Genomic DNA, 25,618 nt, shown 5'->3' on the forward strand with positions numbered 1-25,618 from the left:
TTGATGTTATAGATGACACTAGCAACATCTCTTGCAAATAGATTCAAGGCACATCAGTTTTATCCTCTCGGCAATAGATTCATAGATTCATAGATTACTAGGTTGGAAAAGACCTTAGAGATCATCAAGTCCAACCATCCCTAATCCCCATTAAACCATATCCTCAAGTAGATCATCTACCCTATTCTTAAACACATCCAGGGATGGGGACTCAACCACCTCCCTGGGCAGCCTATTCCAGTGGCTGACAACCCTTTCAGAGAAGAAATACTTCCGAACATCCAACCTGAATCTCCCCTGACTAAGCTTATACCCATTTCCTCTTGTTCTATCACCCGTCACTAATGTAAAGAGCCCTTCCCCTACCTCCCCACCATCTTTTCTCAAGTATTTATAGGCCGTAATCAGGTCTCCCCTCAGCCTCCTCTTCTCCAGGCTAAACAGCCCCAACTCCCTCAGCCGCTCCTCATAAGTTTTATTTTCCAGCCCCTTGACCAGTTTAGTCGCCCTTCTCTGGACCCGCTCCAGGAGCTCAATATCTCTCTTAAAGCGAGGGGCCCAAAACTGGACACAATATTCCAGGTGCGGCCTCACCAGTGCCGAGTACAGGGGCAGGATCACTTCCCTGCTCCTGCTGGTCACACTATTCTTGATACACGCCAGTATCCCATTGGCCTTTTTGGCCACCTGGGCACACTGCTGGCTCATATCAAGCCGGTAGTCAACCAACACCCCCAGGTCCTTCTCCGCCAGGCAGCTCTCCAGCCACTCTTCCCCGAGCCTGTAGCGATGCTTGGGGTTTTTATACCCCAAGTGAAGGACTCTGCACTTGGCCTTATTAAAGCTCATGCCATTGGCCTCAGCCCAACGATCCAGTCTGTTCAAATCCCTCTGAAGGGCCTCCCTACCCTCGAGCAGATCGACACAGCCTCCCAGCTTGGTGTCGTCCGCAAACTTACTGAGGGTACATTCAATCCCCTCATCCAGGTCATTGATAAAGATGTTAAACAGAACTGGACCCAGCACTGAGCCCTGGGGAACCCCACTGGTGACCGGCCTCCAGCCGGATTTAGCCCCATTTACCACCACTCTTTGGGCCCGGCCATCCAGCCAGTTTTTAACCCAAAGGAGGGTGTACCTATCCAGGCCAGCAGTTACCAGTTTCTCCACCAGAACACTATGAGAAACTGTATCAAAGGCTTTACTGAGGTCAAGGAAAACTACATCCACAGCCCTTCCCTCGTCAACCAGGCGGGTCACCCTGTCATAGAAGGTGATCAGGTTTGATTGGCAGGACCTGCCTTTCATAAACCCATGTTGACTGGGCCTGATCACCCGGTTAACCTGTATGTGCTCATTAATAGCACTCAAGATAACCTGTTCCATGACTTTGCCCGTCACCGAGGTCAAACTGACAGGCCTGTAGTTCCCCAGATCCTCCTTCTGCCCTTTTTTGTAAATGGGGGTAACATCCGCCAGCCTCCAGTCCAGCGGAACTTCCCCAGTGAGCCAAGGCTGCCCAAAGATAATGGACAGGGGTTTGGCAATGACATCCGCCAGCTCTCTCAGGACTCTCGGGTGGATACCATCAGGCCCCATAGACTTGTGGGCATCCAGCCGAAGGAGCAGATCCTTGACCCGTTCCTCTTGGATCACAGGAGCTTCGATTTGCTCTCCCTCCCTGCACTCAGACACCGAAGGCCAGCTCACCTGGGAACTGCTGACCTTATTATTAAAGACTGAGGCAAAGAAGGCATTAAGGACCTCAGCCTTGTCCTCATCCCTAGTGACTAACGTACCCCCTGAGTCCAGTAGGGGCTGGAGGTGATCTTTAGTCCTCCTTTTGTTATTAATGTATTTATAGAAAGACTTTTTGTTGTCCCTTACGGAGCAGGCTAGTCTAAGTTCCAATTCAGCTTTTGCCTCCCTGATTATCTCCCTACATGTCCTAACTTCCTCCCTGTATTGATTCCTGGATGCCTGCCCATTCTTCCAAGACTTGTAGACATCCCTTTTTCTTTTGAGATGTTCCCAAATCTCCTTTGTCATCCAAGCTGGTTTCCTACCCCGGCGGCTCGACTTCCGGCACACAGGGACAGCTCGCTCCTGTGCCTCCAGAATTTCCTTTTGAATAGTAACCATCCCTCCTGCGCCCCCTTACCCTTGAGAGCTGTCTCCCATTGGACTTTGTTAACCAGACTTCTAAACAGCCCAAAGTCAGCTCTCCCAAAATCCAGCTTGGCCGTTTCAGTGTTCCCCCTCCTAACTTCCCCTAGAATTGAGAATTCTATTATCTCGTGGTCACTATAATACTTACTGAGGGTTTTGTAGTCTTCTCGTGCTTTGTTTGCTCGGATAAAGGCTTGAATTTTTATAACATCATTTATCTAGGATTGAAAAAAAAAAAGCACTTGACCTCAATCTGGCAAGAGTACAAAAGTCAGGTACTGAATTCATTTAACAGTCTCTTACATGGTTTCTGAAATACTGCAGACGATCTCTGTAACGTCTTCTGGCTTGATACATCCTGGTCATTGATTGAATCTACAGAAGGGTAACCAAAATACTCAGATAAAAACATTTCCTAAAAAGTTCAAACTACCCAAAAGGTTTATCAAAAAAAGTCAGAAGGGAGCCTTCATTACCTTCACTACTTGGTCCTTTTGTGCTCGCAGGTAATCCAAACGGATCTGATACGCCTTCCTCTGCTTGTAGCCACGCCACTGGGACTGAAAACAGGAAACAGGCACCCTGACTTTACTTTTCTAATTAAAGAGAAGTAGTTACAAATCTGAGCTTCTTTCTGCTCCTCAGCTTCCCTTTTGGCTAAATAAAATGTCAGAAAGACATGCTTATCTTATGAAGAGTTATACGGTGTGAGGCATTAACTATTTCACCAGCTGTAATCATGACAGACTTGAAATTGCACCATGAAGAGCCTGGGCGTTCGGAAGCACAGTTAGAGGTCACGGATACAGCTAAACAATCAAGTTGACAGAAACTGTTCTACATGAGGGTGATCATGCGTTAGATGCTGCTGGCAAGAAGAGTGATGTAACATTATAAGCCTTCTGAGTAGACTCACTGCTATTGCTACTTGGAACAGAAGTTAGGCAAGGGGTTGGACTACACTTACAGGGAGAGAGTGTTATTTTAATGTGCCGGGAGTAGTTTTCGGGATTTGTTGTGGGTTTTGTTTTGGTTTGTTTTTTTCAAATATACATGTAGAGTTTGTGCTACTTAGGCAGAAACAGACACACACATGCTGCTTAAATAGTGAAGTGGTAACAAGGTGTCCTGGTTTTGACTGGGACAGAATTAGTTTTTCTTTTTATAGCAAATAGAAGAGTTCTGCTTTGGTTTTAGTCTGAAACTTGTCATGAGAAGAATGTTCATAGCACACCAATGTTGGTACTGAGACTTCAAGGACTTCTCAGCTTCCCGTGTTTTAGCCAGTGTGCAGGAGCACAATAGGCCAGGAGGAGCATGGCCGGGACAAAGGGTCCATGACTCCTCTTGTGATTTGAACTTAGACTCAGGGTTGAGGGCTAAATTGGCCAATGAAGTATTCCGTCTCATGCAATGTCATGTCCAGTATACAGATGAGAGTTGACCAGGAAGAAGTGCTCTTTCTCTTCCAAAGGCTCTCTCTTGGATTCTCAGAGTGCTATCTCTCACTCCTCTTTTCAGGCCTCTCACTCGTCCAGGATTGCAGTGTTGGGACTCATCTGGTTTGGGACCGTTTGCCGGGACAGGACAGGCGTTGGTCACTGGATGGTGAGCAATTACACTATGCGCCACTAGTTTATATATATTATTATTATGCATATATATATATATATTATTATTATCATCTCAACCCACACGTCTCCTTCCCTTTTCCCTTTAATTCGCTTCCCTATTCCCTGGGGGTGGAGGGAAGGCAAGCGAGCAACTGTATGGTGTTTAGTTGCCAGCTGGGCTAAACCACGATATAGGGTGCAAAACATCTATTTCCTTTGCACAAGTTTCAAGTACAACACTAGAGAAAGATTTTTTTCATTCTTCTCCTGTAAACGTGCCCAACCCCATGCTGAATTATCCCACCATCTCTTTCAGGTCCTCAATCCTCCAAATCTCTGGACAAATTTGAAAAGAAGAAGAATCTTACTCATCAATACTGAAAATCATACTGTTCCTAGTCAATTCCTGAGGAATCACAGTAGTAATTCATCCCATGATATTACACCATAAAGACATACAACACACTTCATACTGCCCTATTCCCAAAACACTGAATCCCATAATAAAATTGTAGGTAAAGCTCTTCTTTCTCCAATTCCACCCGAGAAGACTTTATTGATTAAATGTATGACGTGGAAAAGCAAATAATATACCAAAACCTTCTGGGAGAAGGAAATGCTTTTAGCTAAATTGCAAAATGAGATGAAGACAACTGTGTTGTAACTGTTTGAATTGAACAAAAACTGTCAATAAGCTTGTGTATAGAAAACAACTGCAGAGTACAAGTTTCAAACGTAATTAAAAGATATCGTTACCTGAATACAAGTGATTGCAGGGACTTGTTTCTTCAAAAATTCATTCTTGAGTTGAATTCCTGGCGAACGAGATATCCTCGACAGCAAGCCTGAAGTTTCGTTATCAGGTTCTCATTGGCCAGCCACAACTGCTCTCGGTTGTATGCCGCAGTGACTCCAGATATGGTGCTCTGGATTAACGTTAATGGTAGGAAGAAGAGCCAGAAAAACAGAATGAAGGTACAAGAAACAGGATCTTACATCAGCTTTCTGTATTGTGCTTACGAGAAACTTCCAAGTTGCCTTTCAATAAACGGCAACGACATGGTCCTGTACCCTTTTACGAACAGGACAAATTTTTCTGAAATGGGACAAGGAGTTTTGATACACTCAGTCTGATGATATCCAGTGAAATGAATGAGTTACTAAGCTTAACACGAGCATGGCATTGAAGCATTAACTCTTAGAGCTGCGTTAAGAATAGGAATGGTAGAAACATCAACTTTTCAGAGAAAGAGCATGTGGTATCTACTCTACCTGTATCTCCTCCCGTGACAGCTGTGTGTCATTTTGCACAAATTCCGCTGGTTCATCCCATCCTCCCTCTTTGGTCCGCAGGTTATGATAATAATGATAGCCTCCTCTCACCCAGTGTTTCACCCATTCACTGCCACTGCCCCCTAGGAACAGAAACTGCAGTGTAAGTCTCAAAAACAGACAAGTGTCTTATCTTTTCCACATACAAATGTTACAACTAGGAAATCCACAGACACTCCTTCATCCAAGCAAGACAAGGAATGTTTCTGAGTCCCTAATGATCTCATACGAGAACTACCTAAACACAACATGTTCTACAAGTGGAGAACATTCTACTACTGACTTTTTTTTTTAAACCTTAGTTCACAAAGCATCCACAATTGCCACCTGTAACAGAATGCTTCTCCCCAAAGGCTTTTTTATCTCTAGTTCAAATTCCACATGCAATAATTTTAAATTTATTTCACTAACAGTTAGCTACTTGAGGTTCACCTGCTGCCATTTTTCTTCTCTTGAATTCTGACAGCTCTCGCTGGTACGTCTCAGCACATTCTGGAGTGACTCCGTATAGTCCAACATCTGGTGAACGCAAGGCACTCAGGGTCTGACTAACATCACCATGGTCTACTGCTTCATTAATGGCCAGAATTCCTAAAGAGACTATGATAACACAAGGAAGCAGGTTATTTTGGCATTCAGGGGCTCATTGATTCAGCAAACACAGAACCACATAAAAGAGCAAGGCCACATGAACACACACTTACAGTTGGTGTGTGTATATACACAGATATTTAAGTGTATATAAACACAAAATATAAATAAAAACCAAATTACACAACTTGCAATATAGAGGCCTCTTCAGTACAGAGTGTCCAACCATAGGTTGCATTGCACCCGACAGCACATAATTTGTGTGCTCTGAGTCCCAGTATGGTGCTGATTTACCACCAATATTTCTCAACACCACACCGTATTTTAGCTCTGACATCCCTTTTAGTTACGGCAGTTTCTTCTGGCAGTCACAACTCAAAAGAGGCCTTTTCAAAAATTAGTACCATCCATCCCTAGTAAAAAAAGTACAGAGTAGTTTGTAAACAAGTCAAAAATCTGAGTGGGGAAAGAGGGGGCAGAAGAAGAGAAAAATAACATGTCATTCCAGGGCTACTCCACAACTGCAACTCAAATAGAGACATATTCACAAGAGCACAGAAATTGCATTGACACGGCAAACATGAAATACAGTAATTTTCAGCACTAGGTAAGACAGCAAAAATATCTGTTCATATATGGATAGATAAGGGTATCTAAAGATTTTATTCAGGCTTACAGGCACATACTTTAATCCTGCTTTTGACCACATGTTCCTTAGCATGATATTTAAGCTGCTGCCTTGCCGAAGCACTCAGTGGGTGGGAAAACCGTTAAAAAACTGCACTGGTACTGCTGGGAACAAACAGTAAGATGAACGGGTAAAGCTCTGCCCTACTCCCCCCAACCTTTTTTTTAAGCAGTTCACAGGGCAATTCACTGATCAAATAATATAATTAAAACCAACTGAACTAGGCCATGGAGTTGGACAAACTCATTTGTCTTTCATTACAAAAAAACCTGTTGATTTTTCCCTCTTCTAACACATCTACAAATAAAGAATACAAATGGACAAGGCACAAATGTAAAAGAAAGTCCAATTCTGTACTAAGAGCAAGGACAAGAGGAATCAAGTGTGCCAGAAACTCTACATATCTGATACACAGATTCATTAAGAACTCACGTAGGAGGGCAATCTAGTCCAATCTCGTTCTCAAAGCTGGGCTAACTTCAGGGCTTTGTCTGACCAAGTTTAGAAAAATCTCAAAGGACAGAGATTCTACAGTGTCTTTGGACAACCTGTTTCAGAAGGCACTAGAAAGATTAGAGTCAGATGAAACTTTTCAGTTTCCAGTACGGTTGCCTATTCAAACCAAGATCAGAAGGGACTGACTGTGCATCTTTGAATAATTAAGTATCAGCCTAACATCAAATTAGAAGTTTTGAAAGTGGAAAGTAAGATACTTTATCAGCACACCAGAGATAAAGAAACAGAATCAAGAAAAATATGTGACTACAAAGAGAGAAAACAATCAGTTTACTAATACTATATAAATCAAGCAAAACAAGCTGACAGCTGCAAATATTGAATATGATGGAAAATTAGAGATTTAGAGTAAATGCAAATAGAACAATATATTTTTAAAATGTATAAAAACAAGCTCTTTGAAGCATGCAGTACCCAGCAAACAAACAGCATATATAGAGAACTGGAATATACCAGAAGATTTTAAAAACCCTCATGTTTTGTTAAAGAGAAAGCTTCTGTCTGGAAGTTGGGGTTGTCTAGCCTGAAGAAAAGGAGGCTCAGGAGAGACCTTCTTGCTCTCTACAACTTCCAGAAAGGAGGCTGTAGCGAGGTGGGGGTCGATCTCTTCTCCCAAGTAACAAGCGATAGGACAAAAGGAAACGGTCTCAAGTTGCACCAGGGAAGGTTTGGATCGGATATTAGGAAAAATCTCTTCACCAGAAGGGTTGTCAAACACTGGAACAGGCTACCCAGGGAAGCGGTTGAGTCACCATCCCTGAAGGTATTTAAAAGATGTGTAGATGTGATGCTTAGGGACATGGTTTGGCGGGGACTTGGCAGTGTTAGGTTAATAGTTTGACTCGATCTTCAAGGTCTCTTCCAACCTAAATGATTCTATGACTGAAGGAATAAAAAAACCTCAAAACACCAACACAAAACCTGACCAAAAAAAAAAAAAAAACCAAACCAAAAAACAGAAAAGCAACCAAGATAAGCAAAGACTAGCCTTTACTTTATTTTTTCTGGAGACACAAAAGGCATCATTATAAAGACTGGGATGTAACGATGGCTGGGCCAGTCCACGTGCAAACTGCACTAAGGAGCAAAGGATGATATCTCTGATGTGCATTATTGTCTATATTTGAAAAAGACACGAGATAGTCTAGAAATACTTAATAGAACCAAGATAAGAAAACAATATGCCACACAAAAAAAAATAACGTGCACTGGAAAACACCATTTAAATTGTGCATGTGAACGTTTTCATACCTAACTAACCAGCTGCAGACACAAATAATTAGTTGCAAACAACAAACAATTTGATTGAGATTTGCCCAATGAGGTACCATGGTCACATGCAAAACTGGAAAAATGGCATATCACCCCAAAAGATAAGAAATTTAATACCTGAAGAATCTGACATTGACTCTTCAAAGAGAAATTACTACGCCAGAAGCACATAAGCACATTTGACTTCCTTTGCCACATTTACATGACATTTCTAGCTCCCAACGTTTCCTTAAGTAACTAGTATTTGGTTGCTAATTGGGATTAATTGCAATATCGTTCGACAATACTTACATCTCTCTGACTCCTCTGTGTCCTTGTTAGCCCTGTGAATCCCATCCTGAATTTCATCTAGCCAAAGTACAGCTGTTTCATCCTGTGTGTCCTGAAGAAAATACAGTGAGAAAAATATACACAGCGTGAGGAGAAAAGTATCACTATTGTTGCAAAGTAAAACAATCCATACTCAACAATAGCCCATATAGCAGTTTTCCGTATCAGATGGAATAAGAAGCATTTCAGTCTCTCTCATTGACTTCAACACAAGGACATCATGTCTATTTGTGACTAGCAGAGACTACTATCACATTACCAGACTCAATACCTCCTCTCAGTCAAAAGTCTTTCCAGGAAACAGAACGAAAGAAATTTCATCAATGGGAATCACTTTGATCAGCAGAGAGAACACAGGGCCAAGGCCTCGGCACCAGTTAGTACTTGCTAAGACGACGTGACTTTCCAGAAATTCAAGTTAGTCCTTTAACAGAACACGGCTGCAAAGAGTTCTTAGAACAAAAAGCTGTCAGTGCTTGTCTATGTGTAGAAGCTAAAAAGTCTTGGTTAGCTAATGCCACATCAGGCTATTCTTGTCCCTGTCCACAAAAGTTCATGACTCCGTACAAATCCACAAACGAAAAAGCTTTACACATATTGTGGCTGGGTGTACACACATAACAGCTAAAGCCACATCATAAGTCTCTGTTTTAACAGATTGCTCGTTGAAGAACAGTGATCACACAGTATCCTGTATTTTGGCTGGGATTTGAAGAAATCCAATCAACTAATGTTACATGCAGAAATTTGAGAAAAGGAAAGAGACAAGTGTTTAGCAAGTCCCAAAATACCCATAAAGAACAATGATCCACTTGTTGCCAAGCATAACTTCTCCCCCACCCACTGTTGCTTCCTGTAGGTAGCTACCGAAATAAATGCCAAGATGTAACAGCCACCCCTCTGACAACTCTCATTGTACAAACAGAACACAAGAAACGTTTACTTCTGATATGGAATGATCTTAACACTGCACAAAAGAGCCACTATTTACAGTGCTCGAGAGCTTTACGGTCAGACTGAAAATGAATGTTTCCTTACACGCCCTTCACATTTTTCCCGTGTTTTGACAGATCTAAAACTGACACACTTAATGCTATTTCACTCAAGAGACTAACATGTCTTTGACAGGCAGATTTCATCTGAAAGCCTAGATAGTCCCACAAGAGTACCAGCAACAGCGAAATTCCTGTCTAGGGAGCAGTGTGGACAATCAAAGGAGCAATTTCCTCTGCTATCATCTCTACCAGCAAAAGTCAACCCAAAGGCTACCGAAACCACCCCATGCTTTTCTACAAACCTACTGTTGCACGCTTTCCAGAAGGTGCACAGCGTAACATACTACAGGGTCTACTGCTTTTCTCATCACACAAGAAACATGCGACATACAGCGTTCCCCATTCACATCAGCAACCAAACAATGTCTTGTAGCGAACTACAGTCCCTCTCAGCCCTAAGGTACAGAAATCACTAGTTAGCAAGTAAGTTGATTTCAGATAGTGACTATTTTGCCCACAATATTACTTTACAATATGACCTTTCAGTTTCTGAAATTACTGCCATGCTGCTGGGAGAAGCCCTAAACTGAACATATGCCTAAATAAGGTAATTTCACGCCAAATGAGAAGTCACCAGTATGGGCTGGCCTGGCACAAGCTTAAGAACACACTAAAAAGAGTTCATTATTTCATTCTGATTCAGCAGGAGGAAATGCTTCAGCACAAAATGGGTTCCTGAGGAACATTAACCCTTTCAGGGTCCTTGAGGAAGCTGCTTAATGATTTTCATACAAACGCGTACAGGTTTCAGCTATTGCCATCATGCAGGTTTACCTTTAGTCAAAAAAAAAACCCAGACCCCTAAAAAAAATAAAAATCAGTGTTCAACACAATCTAGATCTTAGCCTCTATGCAAAATTCTGCATTGGTATTAGAACAATGACCTCCACTGCAGAAAAAACCTGAAACACCATACTCTCAAGCCACTGAAAGGCATCTGCTACTTCTTTGTAAATAGATGAGGGGAAAAAAAAAAAAAAAAAAAAAATCAGTATCCCATCCGCACTACTCAAATCAATTGCATACACACAAGCACACTGTTATCCTCTTTCCTAAACCCGTAAGATGAGACTTGCTCTTCCCCTCCTCATTTTCACCTTCACATTTAGTCAGTTAAAGTGGCAACTATGTACAAGTACCTACAAGTCCTTGGCTAATAAGACAGACAATAGCAATAAAAGTCTCACCAAGCGAACAACAGGCATCAGTATACATTTATCACTTAACAGATTTTTCCACTTTCAGAAACTTTCTTTTTGCTCTATATAACTATGTGTATGACTACATTTAACAAAGAACACTAAAAAAGAATATTTAAGTTTGCAGGAAACTTGCATTCACAAGTCCAGAACTACTGGAACGAACACGATCTCCTTGCAAAAACAGATTAGGCATATTATTTCTTTGCAAACAAGATACATATCTCATTCTGGACCTGGGATTAGTTGTAGCAAACTATCTCATACAGTTAATATCCTCATACCTGTCTTTGTCATTCACGAATATTCATATGGTCTGGCTGCAAATCTCTTTCTCTAGTACAGAAAAATACAAACTAACTGGGTAAGATCAGTTCATGGTATGCAGAATGCCACTTCCAGTTTTGATTCCTGGCTTTCAGGACCAGTAATAAGCCCATTACATATCTGTAAAGTTTTTTTTGAGAGGTGCATTTTGGCACACTCACCTGTGCTTTCTCCCTCTTGGCTCTAAGTAGTGTATCCTGGTAATGCTGTGCTACCTTTGAGGCCACACCTTCCAATTTTGCTGCAGGAATCTGTAAGGCTTGAATAGTCTTTTTGGTGTCCCCTTCATCCAGAGCTTCATTGATAAGACCAATTGCCAAAATCCCTAGGGAGGAAGGCGTAGGGGAAGAAATACAAAGTTCCATTTTCGGTCAACAATAATCATAAGCATTGCTTCAGAAGAAAAGTGCAATTAGTCCTTCCTAAACCAGTTATCAGCTAAGAACTGCAATATTTTTAACAAAAAACTAGTAAAGAAAGCAACTGCAGTTAAAAAAAAAAAAAAAAACCAAAAAAAAACCACACAAAAAAACCCACATCCAAAAAATCACTCAGGGAGAACACATGCAAGGGACAGGAATTGAGTTGTCAGACATCCAACTCAAAGCCACTAGAAGAGAATTATCGAAGCCTAAATGGCCAGAGTTCATAGGTTACAGTTTTCCAAGGTTCTGGCTTCTCTGGAAAGAAATCTTCACATGAAGCTGAAGATTTGCATGGAATATGATTTAAAAATACAGTAACTTTAAATTTCAGAAAACTCTTTTATTAAGTATTAGCTGTATTATCAGAGATGGAGATGCTATTCAAGTACATTAAAATTTACCATTCAGGCTAAATTGAAAAAAAAAAATCTTATAGTTAGCTAAATGTGAACAAAGTCAACATCATACATGCCCTACCTACAGCAACCATCTCTCCTGCGAATCACAAAATAACTTAGGTTGAGATAGACCCTAGAGGTCATCTGATTCATATCCCTGCTTAAAGAAGGACCAGTTCAAATCATGGTTTGATCAGTGCAGAACAAAGAGATCTTTTAGACAAAAGAAAACAAGGAGCTCAGTGTGAGGAGTATCCAACTTTGGTTAATGTATCTGAAGATTGTGACTTTTTCTTGTATGCAGGAAAGAGAATCACAAAACAAAAATTTATATGGAAAAGAGTACCTTAGGGAAGAGATGGTATTTGGATGGAGTACAGATTAGGGAAAAAACATATGCTGAGGACACTGCAAGAACCAGGATCACTAAAACGGCATTATTTCTGTCAGAAAGCAGATACGGTAACTGTTTGACTTAGGAAAGGGCGCAGAATGTAAGTAGTAATTCTCTCGGGTTAGTTTGTATATATGGGCACGACGACTACTCCATGAAACAGTAACATGTTACAGTTCCTCACTAGAAAGCATTTCTTAATTTGAAACTATTTACAAGGACAGCAGAAATGAAAAACAGATTCTTTTATGCCTTGAGGACCTTCACAGAATCATAGAATGGTTTGGGTTAGAAGGGACCTCCAAGATCACCCAGTTCCAACCCCCCTGCCATGGGCAGGGACACCTTCCACTACACCACGTTGCTCAAAGCCTCATCCAACCTGGCCTTGAACACTTCCAGGGATGGGGCAGCCACAACTTCTCTGGGCAACCTGGTCCAGTGCCTCAGTACCCTCATAGGGAAAAATTTCTTTCTTGGATCTAATCTATATCTCCCCTCTTTCGGTTTAAAGCCATTGCCTCTTGTCCTATCGCTACACGCCCTTGTAAAAAGCCCCTCCCCAGCTTTCCTGTAGGCCCCCTTTAAGTACTGGAAGGCTGCAATAAGATCACCCCGGAGCCTTCTCTTCTCCAGGCTGAACAGCCCCACCTCTCTCAGCCTGTCTCCATAGCAGATGTGCTCCAGCCCTTGCATCATCTCCGTGGCCTCCTCTGGACTCGCTCCAGCAGCTCCATGTCCTTCTTGTGTTGGGGACTCCAGGGCTGAACACAGTATTCCAGGGGGGGTCTCAAGAGAGCAGAGTAGAGGGGCAGAATCATCTCCCTCGCCCTGCTGGCCATGCTTCTTTTGATGCAGCCCAGGACACGTTTCGCTTTCTGGGCTGCCAGCACACATTGCCGGCTCAGGTTGAGCTTCTCATCCACCAGCACTCCCAAGTCCTTTTCCTCAGGGCTGCTCTCAATCCATTCTCCGCCCAGCCTGTACTTGTGCTTGGCATTGCCCCGACCCATGTGCAGGACGCTGCACTCGGCCTTGTTGATCTTCATGAGGTTCTCACAGGCCCACCTCTCCAGCCTGTCAAGGTCCCTCTGGATGGCATCCCTTCCCTCCAGCATGTCTGCAACACCACACAGCTTGCTGTCGTCAGCAAACTTGTTGAGGGTGCACTCGATCCCACTGTCCATGTCGTCGACAAAGATGTTAAACAGCACTGGCCCCAGTACCAACCCCTGAGGAACAACACTCATCACTGGTCTCCACTTGGACATCGAACCGTTCACTGCAACTCTGAGTGCAGCCTTCAAGCCAATTCCTTATCCACCGAGTGGTCCATCCATCAAATCCATGTCTCTCCAGTTTAGAGACAAGGATGTTGTGTGGGACAGTACCGAATGCTTTGGACCTTCTCGGACTAATTTAACTTACTCAGACAGGAGACAAAAAGTGTCCTTGCATAAATGCATACATGAAGCAAACCAAAGAATTAAGAAAATCCCCATGAGAACAGCTTACCTCATTACAGGATTTTCTGCATCTTTACAGAATAAGGAGCATTTTAAGAAACCAGGTATTGAGACTACAGGAGCTTTTAGATTTCTGCTGTGACCTCTTACATGGAAAAGGCACTATGAAACTCACATCCTGCTGCGTGTATGTACCCGCATGGGTCTGCGTTTGTGTGGTTTCAAAAAATCTGCTCATGTGACCCAAACAGGAAACCCAGTGTCTATTCAGAGATCCAGGAAACCAGTTAATCAAGATAGCAGGCTCTTAAATTAAAAATTAACCCTCTCTAGAGTATAAAGTCTTTTCAAGGTGAAACACAAACTCACCAACTACGCAACACGAAGTGGCAGGAGATGCCTGTTTGTCTCAGTGTACAATATAAACTTTATCATCATCTCCACATTAGTGACAAATCTCTCCCCTCTTATGATGCAAGGCTTTGAGCTAAGTATTACAAAGATGGCTTGAAAGTAAATGTCATGCTACTTGCATACACAGGAGGTTTCCAGTACTGGTCATAACCAAAAATTATGTTCCCTTAATAAAACTGAAAAAAAAAACCATAAAAAAAACAACAAACAAACAGAAAATTAAACCACCAGGACTCACAAGGACCTACCTAAGAATAAGTTCACTTAATTGTGTTATTTTCAAGCACTCCTCTACCTCCACTCCGGATTTTAAGTCCACTAATCCTGTCTTAGAGAAAGAATTACTCCAATTTTCTGTTTTGCTTAAATTCTCATTGTTACTCTCAATCCCAGTCTTTTATCACTGCTAAAAGACACTTATTAAAATAAACAATACTAAAAAACAGAAATGAAAAAAAATGCAGAACTAGAATAAGCACAGAAGTGAAGTTAACACCCATTCACATTTCTCAGCTTGCACCAGGAATTTTTTCCTTCTTGAGTATTTAAGTTTTGGTAGTCACACTCGCTGCATACACTTATAACGTCTGTGGATTTTTGCATATTTTCTGATTAGGGATTTTTTTTCAGTTTACCAATATTTTGAGTTAAAGGGCAATACCTGCGCAGGCATACTCTTCTACTGATCAGAAAGTCAGTTATGAGTTATTTCAGCTTTTATAGATACTGGTTTTAACAACTAGTGTTCATATGAAGTGTTATAAGAGAAAATAAAAGCTTCCAGGAACCAACCGTAAACAAAGCAATTAACCTCTTAAAAGATGAGCACTTTCCAAAAAGCCAAAGCACGTTCAAAATAAGGACTAAAAGGGAGAAGAGGAAAAGCTGAATAGGGCAGATGCTGCAGACGAAGATGACTTCAAGAAAAGTAACTTCCACTGAATCCAGTAAATTAGGAAGGAGGATGGAGTACTCCAAGACTGGGTTACAATTAACTCAGAGATTTTAGTAATACTAGTTTTTATTAAATTTGAGAGATGGAAGCAAAATTAGAAAAGATTCTAGACTAATCCTAGGCGCTGATAGCAAACACCACATTTTGTTATCCAAAAAGGATTGAAATTTGCATTGGAAGGATTGACAAACTGTTTTGAGATACTGATTTCAATACCACAAACACTCCTGACTGCTTGATCTCTCCATCAACAGTCCTGCTATCAGGCCTTATATATTACAGACCACCAAGTCTTGCTCACAACTAAGATCTTCCTAGATATCTAACATATGACACAACTACAAGTCAATCAGTAATTTTTTGCACTGACATACACCTAATTTCAGTACTCCTTATGAGCTAGGATCAGTCTAGCATGAATCGTGCAGAAAAACTTACTTTCATGTTCTTCATGCACAACTGTGTTCACACGATCAATACAGGACTGGATATCATTCCACGTGATAAATTCATTTCCTTCTGCACATGTTTGAGCTTTCAGCTTCATCAAATCATCAATATATCTGTCAAAGAACAAAAACCAAAACCAACAAACATCGCATCGCAACAAGCTGGCCAGGGAACACACAAGACAATATGAGAATTGCACATAAAGTGGAAGAGGTAACATGAGGGTTGAAACTGGAACAAATACAGAAAGGGGGAATAAGAGGAAAGGTTACATGCAGGATGGTCAGCCCAAATGTGAAATAATCGACAAAAGCACTAAGACACTGAATGAGAGGCCAGGGGAAAGAACACAGTGGGTGAGCTGGTGTAGTATTAGTGACAACGTAATGACAACCACAGCATGGCTTTAAAGTCAAATCTGAGAGAAAGCGTTGAGAGACAGCATAGAAATCAGACCAGTAAGAAACAGTAATCACAAAAACAAGATGCAGAAGCCAAGGGAGATTAAATCAGTACCATGATAGAAAACATACAAAGAACAAAGTGTAAGAGGGGGGAAAAAATTCAAAAAGTCACAGAATATAAGCAACATCAAAGATAGACATGATTCCTTGAAATATCCACCTCTGGGAGTTCTCATCCTCAATGTTTGTAAGCCCTGTGACAGGACTGCTCAGTTGTTTCCACACTGTATTTACATCCCCTGAATCCAACGCCCTATTTATCAGGGCCACAGAAGACAGCATCTCTACAGCAACAGATAATTCTGGATGGGTGAGGTTACCCTGCATACAAAGAGGACAAGAAATTAATTCCACTCGCTCTTTACAAACTATTGCTGCACATAGAACACAGAATAGAGAAGTTGTCAGAATAGACATATAACAAAGCAAAGGGAAAACCTTAATGGCATAGAAGCAGAAAGATGAGTATCATAAATCTAGAACACCAAGAGATTAAAGTAGAATCTTACAGGGTCAGGTAGCTCAAGATTTAGGGATTAAACTTCACATCAGGACAGACGGAACACCAAAGCAGTTCTATGATCATAGAATGGCAAAGGCTGGAAGGGACCTTACAGATCATCTAATCCAACCTCCCTGTCATGGGCAGGGACGCCTCTGAACTAGATGATGACTCAAGACAGGTTTGATCCAGAGAACGCATTTAACAAAACAGACAAGGAAGACCTGGTGATCCATACCGACTTCCGGAAAAGAGAATACGGTACTTACTTCAGGGCTTTGTTGCTGCAAGGTGGCCAGCTCCCTTTGGTAAAGATCTGCAGCAAATGCGTAAACGACTGGTAACTGAGCCTCTGGATTCATAATTTCTGCCACAGTCTTCTCAGCATCACCCATTCGAATTGCAGAATTAATTTTGGCTACTGCTGCCAGCCCTAGAAGTTACAGACGAAGCATAAAGAATGAGGAAAGCAGATAGCTGAGTCCCTAGTAATAAGAGCACTTTTATTCTACTCAATAATCAGATACTAACAAGAAAAAGAATAATTCCCTTAGGTGCAGGAAACGAACGAAGCCTTCTGATCCATACTTCCCCAGTTAGTCTTCCATTAGTGTAGACAACTAAAACACATGCCTTCTTCAAAGTAAAGCTCGTGTTTAAAACTAGTTCACCTTTTTGCTTGATTATTAAAGGACTGTTTCACCATTTCAGTCTTCTAAGAAGCCTCATAATTGCAAATTTTTGGACGGATGAGCAGTAACAACTTTTTCCTCCTGTCTGCGTCTATCCTGCTCAAGACAGTAACAGGCACTCTGTAGCGGATACACATAGGCTAACTTTAAAATAGCACAAGTAGGTAAACGAACACCGAGCTCCATGCTGAACAAGTAAGGTACTTTGAAGGTAACCTCCTAGTTATTAGGCATTCACTATTTCCCTCTTGTATTCTAAACCCTCTCTTCTCCCCTGGTCTCTCGTAGTCTCCTTCCTACCTATTACAAATTGAACTAATTGCTCCTGCACAGCCAGAACTGAACATTCTTCTCCAGGAAAGAGCTCTGCACAGTCAGAAGCATCAATCAAAAAACAATCAGTCATTGTGATCTGCATTTTATTTGCTACCTGATACTTAGAAACAGTTAAAGGTTCTGTAGCTCAAGCCAAGTAAGATTTATCATGGAATCATAGAACGGTTAGGGCTGGAAGGGACCTTCAAAGGTCATCTAGTCCAACCCCCCTGCAAGGAACAGGGATATCTCCAACTAGATCAGGTTGCTCAGGGCCTCGTCCAACCTGGCCTTGAACGTCTCCAGGGACGGAGCATCCACCACCTCTCTGGGCAACCTGTTCCAGTGTTCTACAACTCTCATGGTAAAAAATTTTTTCCTAATATCCAATCTGAACCTACCTCCCTCTATTTTAAAACCATTACCCCTTGTCCTATCACAACAGGCCCTCCTGAACAGCCTCTCCCCATTTATGTCAATGGTCAGCAGGTAAACTACCTTTCACACCTCACGGAGCAATCCAGATTTCATTCACAGATGCACAGCACAAACATTCATACAAGAATTCTAGAAAAAGAGGTTATTTAAGGCGGATAAAAAATTTCATTGTTTCTTAGTATTTCAAATTATATCGAAACATAACTGCTGTTATCTCCAACAGTATTGTAAGAGCTGGATAAAAGACAGTACAAGTGTCTCTAATGTTCTTAGCAGTCATGAAGAACTTCAAGAACTTTCATAATGGTTTGAGAGAAACCTCACAAATCTCTCTCCACATAGACCCAAATATTGTGCTGTCTCATCCTTTTGATCACATCCATGGTCACTTTGCTGCAATAATTTCTGCTGATCCTTACTTTGCTGATACTGTTGTGCTGCCCTGTTAGCAGCATCCACTCCCAACTGCAACTCTTCCTTCTGCAGAGGACCTGTAAGGCCAGTCTGAGAAAAATAAGAAACCGGGAGAGTGAAATTATGTCAGCTTATTCACTTCAAATAGCTCAGCAAAAGGAAAACAGCTTTTCCTTAAAACACTCTAATGCCACATAGCATCTGGAAACAAAGAATGCCACACACATGAGGAAGACAGAACTTGCTCAACAGATTCTCAGTTCACATGCTGAAAGACTGTATGCATACAACCATTAGTACTAGAAATGCAGTCCCATTGACACAGTCATTAAAGGCAAGAACCCAGCTTTCAAAATCATGACACATTTTAGACAAAAGGGACAATTTGTGGGAAAAGACTCCCTGTACATGAGCTGGATGCTGGAGTGAAATTCATACTTGTGTAGTTTGCCATGAAGCAACACACTAATTAACGTTCCATTTTACCTCTGAGTTAGCAGAGCATCAAAGATGGACAACATACAGTTTTAGCTTATATATACATGCTTCTCAGACTATATGGTATTACATGAATACAAACAGAAAATGAGATGAGTGACTCGGAAGCAGGAGAGTTTAAATAACTTGAGTAGTAGCCATACAGGTCACAACCCTTTATACAGTTCACACAGTAAAGATGGTAATTCTCCAAAAGCACCCAACAGACCACATTTATGTAACAAGATCTTTCAATTACATTCTGGAAGAATGTGCAATCTGACTTTGCAGTTTAGAAAACCGATGAATTTGGTTTATTGTGGCTACTAAAAAACTTGGTAAAAATCTTCCCAGTTCTATGTCATCTCAAGAGACATCTTTTGACAACTATGGAGAGTTTCTGCCACACCAAAGCTTGGCAGGACTTTTTTTAAAAGTCCCCACTTTTCCTATTTTATCTTAATCGTAGGTCCCAAGAAACAAAGCTTCTGAAGATCTTTCTTCAGAGATAAATGACAAATCTGAATAGCAATAGCTGCAGGACTAAGTCTGTGCTGCAGAAGTCCTCATACCTCCACAGAAGGGCAAAACAGCAATACACACATCCCTCAGCTCCATCATTCACACAGAATCCCAGGTAAGTAACACTCACAAAGTACAGTAGCACGCTGACTGATGAAAGAGTATCCCAAAACAGCACATTCATTGTAAGGAATTATTCTCTTAGGAACAATGTTTAGCTATTGACTAAAAAAAAATCTTGCATCACACACAAAAAAATTTTTTTTCAAAATCAAGTGTGGCTCTGATTTACTGCTGTATGCCTTTCAGATTGAGGGATCCTACTGAACACAAAAAACCTGCACTCCAGCAGAAAAAGCTGTAACAGTCTACCAAAGAAAGGTACTATTATCTATATCGATCTATATCTATAGCTATCTACCTATATTGATACAGATAGATTTTCGAGGAGGTTCGGGAAGAGGACATCTTCAGTTAGTAGAAGCGTAGGTCCTAATGAGCCCTATGCAGAGATCATCCAAAGTGGGAGAATATGTCAGGTTACATGAGACAGACACAATCACACAGCCAGGCAGCTCCCATTGCAGCTGCATTCAGTCCTGCTTCATAATAAATAATACAGCAGTTAAGAAGTCGAACGAGCTCTGCTTAAGTCTGACAACAAAAGGATAGCGACGCTGTTTGTAAGTTCTTCCTAGTTAAGCACTACAACTGAGTCCCAGAAACTTCAAGGTGGAGAGTTTCTGGAAGGCACATGTTCTAAGTAAGTCTGCTTAAAATGACAGAATCACAGAATAGTGGATGGTGAAAGGAACCTCTGGAAACAGCCTAGTCCAAATCCCTAGATTTGGGATAGACTGCAGGCAAACCCCTGCAGGTTGCCCAGGATCTCTGCAGAAAAGGACCTGAGGGTCCTGGTGGACACCAAGTTGAACATGAGAGAGCAAAGTGCCCTGGCAGCAAAGACAGCTAATGGTAGTGTAGGCTGCATAAGAAGGAGTGTCGCCAGCAGGTCAAGGGAGGCAACGAGGCCACACCTGCTGTGTCCACTTCTGGGCTCCTCAGCACAAGGGAGACACATACATAACAGAGAGAGTCAAAGGAAGGGTCACGAAGATGATTAACGGACCAGAGCATCGCTCCTATAAGGGAAGGCTGAGAGAGCTGGGACTGTTCAGCCTGGAGAAGGGAAGGATCTGGGGGAATCTCAAGGGAGGGTGCAAAGAAGATGAAGTCAGGCTCTTTTCAGTGGTGCCCCATGACAGGACAAGAGGCAACTGGCACAAACTGAACCACAGCAGGGTCCCTCTGAACATCAGGAAACACTTTGTTTACTGTGAAGGTGACCCAGGAGTGGCACAAGTTGCCCAGAGAGGCTGTGGAGTCAAACGCCACCTGGACATGATCCTGGGCAACCAGCTCTAGGGGGCCCTCCTTGAGCAAGTGGGTTGGATAAGATGAGCTAACTTGTGAGATCCCTTCTAGCCTCAACCATTCTGTGATTCTGTGTTCAGTTGAGCTTTGAGTATATCCAAGGATAGACTCCATAAGGTCTCTGGTCAACTTGTTTCAGTGTTTGATCACCTTGGGTAAAAAAAGTTTTCTTATGTTTAAATAGAATTTCCTGAATTTCAACTTGTGCCCATTGCATTTTATACTGTCACTGTGCCTGTGCACCACTGAGAAGCATTTGGCTCAGTCTTTTTATTCCCTCCCATCAGTTATTTGAGAGATTTCCCAAGGCTCAGTAATCCCAGCTTTCTCAGCCTCTCCTAATATGTCAGATGCTCAGAGCCTTAAATTGGTTTCTCAGCCCTTGCTAGACTTGCTGCAGTACATCTAAGTCTCTTGTCCTGCAGAGCCCCAGAACTGGGTGCAATACTCCAGCTGTGGTCTTCACCAGCATTGAGTAGAGGGGGAAGGATCACTCCCTTCAGCCTGCTGACAACGTTCTTCCTAACACATCCCAGGGCACTGCTGGCTGCCTTTGCCACAAGGGTATATTCCCAGCTCTTGATCAAGTCATTGTCCACTGGGACTCCATGTCCTTCTTTGGAAAGCTACTTTACAGCAAATCTATCCCCAGTCTGTACTTGTGCATGAGGTTATTCCTCTCCCAGGTAGAGGGCTTTGCATTTGTCTTTGTTGAACTTCATGATATTCTTAATGGCTTACTTCTCCAGCCTGGTAAGTCCCTCTGAGTAGCAGCACAACCATCTGATGTATTGACTGCTCCTCCCTGTTTTGTATCATCTGCAAATTTAGGAAGGGTACACTGTCCCAAGCTAATATTTTAAGGTTTGCTGAAAGTATTTCAATTATATATACATACATGCATTATACTGGCCTTTCATATGCAGAGATGAAAACTAAATGATGAATACGCTTACTGCATGCTTCTGTCTCTTCGTGTTAACATTTTCAAACCAATGCTAAACTGTAATGCAGGTATATGGCAAGTGATTAGTATATAGTGAAAGGAGAGGTGGGCAGGGGGAAAACCTCATGAATCAGAGTAATGCAGACTTTTTCATACCTTGTGTTTCTGTTGTCTATCACTCAAAAACTGCTTGAAATACCAGTCACAATTTTCTCGTAGCAACCCTCGGAGTCCCAGGGCTGGTGTTGCCAAAGCTTCATACAGTGCTAATGCGTCTCCTCGTTCCAAAGCTAGGTCAATCTTTGATATGGCTGCATGTGCTAGAAACAGCAAAGCAGAGTTTTGAGACACACGTTAAATGAGGAAGTCCCACGGTTTACATAACCTACTGCTCAGAAAGAAATACTCTCAGATCTGATGGATAGAAAGTTAGGTATGTAATCCAAATGGAAGACTTCCAAAGTCAATTGCAAAGTAGTACTTGAAAAAAGGTCTGAAGGTTGGAAATAGCACGCATTACTCAGGATGAAGAAGTGGGGGGACCAGCAATATGGACAATCCATTTCCTAAAGGCGAGGCAACAGAAGTCAAAACTATTTCAGCTTACAACTATATACTAATACTGGGGCGGGGGGGGGAGTGTAATAAAAACACCCACAGAAAATCACCACCAAAACCCCCACGAAAACAGGGACGCTGCCTTCCACTTTTGTTAGCATTACAGAAAGAGAGGAGGAGCACAGGTATCATTTTTAAGTATTCTGTTAAATTAAGACTATTACTTTAGCATGATACCTACTGTTCACTTTATTGATGTTTCCCTGAATCTCAGCTTGAGTTAGAAGTTCTTCATACACATCTCTCTCTCTCTCTGAGTTTTCTGAGGCAATCTGAAGATGAAATAAAAAAATAATCAGTGTTTCTACAGTTTCATTTGCCCTCATAGATCTTCTCAATGAAAAGGTCAGGCAGGATAACTGTATATAGAGTTGTGGTAGGCTACCTCTATACATGAAAAAAGAAGCCCTGGAACTAAATACGTATAAAGTAAATAAACTCACACTCTGATATAGACAGCGTAGAAAACATTATTTCAATGTAATGGCTCTATATGAACACACAGTAGAGCTCCAGAACATAGAAAGCAGTACATGTAGCTAGACATTTGATATATAGCATTCTAAAACACCACTGACCCCTTCTGAGAGCATCGGTCAGTTTTGCTCGTCATTTTATTGTTAGGAAAACATATCTATATTGTACCAAAATAGAGGGACAGCATGCCCAACATAAAGGCTGACATGAATTCTGTCTCTATGCGGCCCATATTTCAGATAGCTAAACAGAGTAACACAGCTAAATGCTGCCCTGTCTTCTACAATAGGAAGACAGGTTACTGGGGAATATATTAGAATACTACTAGTTGTAAATCCACCTAACACTATACATACAGGACTGTAACACACATTCCATGAATTCCCCACAGTTTATACTGCAATACAATAGATGGTTTGAAAGAAGAATTGATCTACCCTATTTTTAGCATTCTCCATTTTGTCTTGCTTTGCTCTGTAGAGTATGTCTTGGTAAGCGCATTCCAGTTGATCATCAAGATTTATTAGCATGGCATTAGGGTTCTTCATCGCCATAAGAGTGTCAGCTGGAACCTGATGGTCAATTGCTTCATTAATGGCAATGACAGCAGCATGTACTGAAAAACAAGTCACAGCCTGACAGTTAGTCCCAAATACAAAAGCTCTGTTAAAAATTGAGAACTTAACTGGAAAGAGCAGAAGAATTATCTGGAAATTAACTGGAAAGCAAAAGAATTATTGAAGTACCTCTCATTCCGTCATGACTTTGTGTTCTTGACAAAAAATGGCAGCCTACTTCCTGGTACAATACTCTAGCTAGTCAAATCATCATGTTACAGAAACAAAAGAAAAAAGTACACAATGGAAGAAGATAACGCTCTTTCCAGTCTTCCAAAGGCCTATTAAAAAGACTGTACTGTCTTACAACAGGGACCATTAAAACCAACACTTTAAAAAGAAAAATTCTCATCAGTTGATTTGAATTGTCACATAAAACAAAACTCCATTTTTTCTTACATGCTGCTTCATCCACAGAAAGTTCATTTGCAAGAATTCCTCCAATCTTGCTGAAAGCAGGCATCTGAATACCATACTTCTCCAGTTCAAGCCTCATATTACTGATTTCCTCCTCTGAAACATACATAAAACCAGTGTTACACAGGCTTAAACACATTAGGAATCAGCACTGCTATAACATTTGCTGCTACAAAAAAAAAAAAAAATAGGGTAACTACAATAAATTAAAATTACGGTTAAAATAATACTTTCAATATAACTCAGTAAGTGAAACAAAATAAATGAAAACTGATAAACATTTTGCACACTTTCCTAAAATCTACATTTCTCCCAGAAACTCATATCAACACACGACTCTCATGAGGAGCTGGAAACAGACTCCGTCATTCTGAGGTGCCTCAACTACAGCTGCCAACAGGTCAGGAAAATGCACAGGCTGTATCTGGCATTCTTTTTTTCCCACAGAGAGACTATGCTGAGAAACATGAATGGAGGATATCGAGACATGCTGTTGATAAACACCATACAACTTAAAAAGAGAGTTGATAGTGTAGCATTTTATGGGTTCAATCAACAATGGTTTTGCAGGAAAATAATCTTTATACACCTTTTAAATCAGATGTGCATCCTCAGGCAGGAACCCCACTAACCCGACACACACAATTCGACACTTTTGCAAAAATCAAGGAACTAAAACCTTGAGGCGGCATGTGGACACAAGACTTTGTGCTGGAATCTCCTGCAGCAGATCAGCTGGCAAACTCTTCTCCAGCTGATGGCATCTCTAAACTGTCACGGGAGGTCAGAACCGTTTACCAAGTTCAAATTGAAGCCTCTCCCAAGGGAATGGAGGCAAGGTTTAAGCATCTCTCAACAGTGGCAAAAAAAATTAAGGGACTGTTATTTGTGAAAGTAATGATTAGCAAACCAATGGCTATTTAACAGCCTGGCTCAGAAGCACCTAAATCTTAAATTACTAGAACTTCTCACAGCAATTAATTTTGAATTCAATTTGCATTTAGGATACCAACAGTAAAAATCCTTCATCTACACACTGTCTACTGGAGTATAAGACAAAGACAGCACACATATCAGTACTTTTTTTTTTTTTTTTTTTTTTACCTGTGAAGTCCACCTTCCCATATAAATCCTGAATCTGGGGGGCAAGACCCAGTTTAAACAGGTACAGGCTAGAAAAGAAAACAAGCAAATAATTAGAACTAGTAATTTTTCCTTGTGGTTCTGACAATGACAATTTTAGGAGATACAGATTCAAGGAGCCACTCAGGTAAGCCAATGTAACAGCTCATAATAACCACGAGGGTGAGCCGACTCCTCTCTTCCCCCCTCAGCTGCAGATAACTGGTCCACCAGTCTGAAGTCTTCACGAAATCACAGAATGGTTGAGGCTAGAAGGGTGCTCTCAAGTTTTTCTTGTACAAGCTCTCTCCTCAAACAAGGTCACGTAGGACCAGGCTCCCCAGGATCACGTCCAGGTGGCTTTCGAATATCTCCAAGGGTGGAGACTCCACAGCCTCTCTGGGCAACTCGTGCCACTCGGTCACCCTCACAGTAAATAAAGTGTTTCCTGATGTTCAGAGGGACCCTGCTGTGGTTCAGTTTGTGCCAGTTGCCTCTTGTCCTGTTGTTACAAGTGGTGTTACTGTATTCGCTTGGAGCTTGATGAGAACTGGAACTGCTACAAAAGA

The 25,618-nt window shown here is 41.5% G+C and overlaps 1 protein-coding gene across 1 annotated transcript in view; it reads right to left on the bottom strand.

Annotated features, from left to right (window-relative positions):
- LOC104369730 (ras GTPase-activating-like protein IQGAP1) overlaps nucleotides 1-25,618 on the bottom strand; it is an 82,463-nt gene that overhangs the window by 21,220 nt on the left and 35,625 nt on the right. The window contains 18 exon segments of the mRNA XM_086619962.1: nucleotides 2,318-2,387; nucleotides 2,473-2,544; nucleotides 2,646-2,729; nucleotides 4,539-4,573; nucleotides 4,576-4,708; nucleotides 5,055-5,197; nucleotides 5,547-5,714; nucleotides 8,473-8,563; nucleotides 11,254-11,417; nucleotides 15,583-15,707; nucleotides 16,219-16,379; nucleotides 16,830-16,993; nucleotides 18,425-18,509; nucleotides 21,955-22,118; nucleotides 22,598-22,688; nucleotides 23,331-23,509; nucleotides 23,910-24,023; nucleotides 25,032-25,099. Coding sequence (XP_086476088.1) covers nucleotides 2,318-2,387; nucleotides 2,473-2,544; nucleotides 2,646-2,729; nucleotides 4,539-4,573; nucleotides 4,576-4,708; nucleotides 5,055-5,197; nucleotides 5,547-5,714; nucleotides 8,473-8,563; nucleotides 11,254-11,417; nucleotides 15,583-15,707; nucleotides 16,219-16,379; nucleotides 16,830-16,993; nucleotides 18,425-18,509; nucleotides 21,955-22,118; nucleotides 22,598-22,688; nucleotides 23,331-23,509; nucleotides 23,910-24,023; nucleotides 25,032-25,099 — 2,111 coding nt within the window.

This window comes from Tauraco erythrolophus, chromosome 14 (genome assembly GCF_009769465.1).
Source record: "Tauraco erythrolophus isolate bTauEry1 chromosome 14, bTauEry1.pri, whole genome shotgun sequence".
Lineage (NCBI taxonomy): Eukaryota > Metazoa > Chordata > Aves > Musophagiformes > Musophagidae > Tauraco > Tauraco erythrolophus.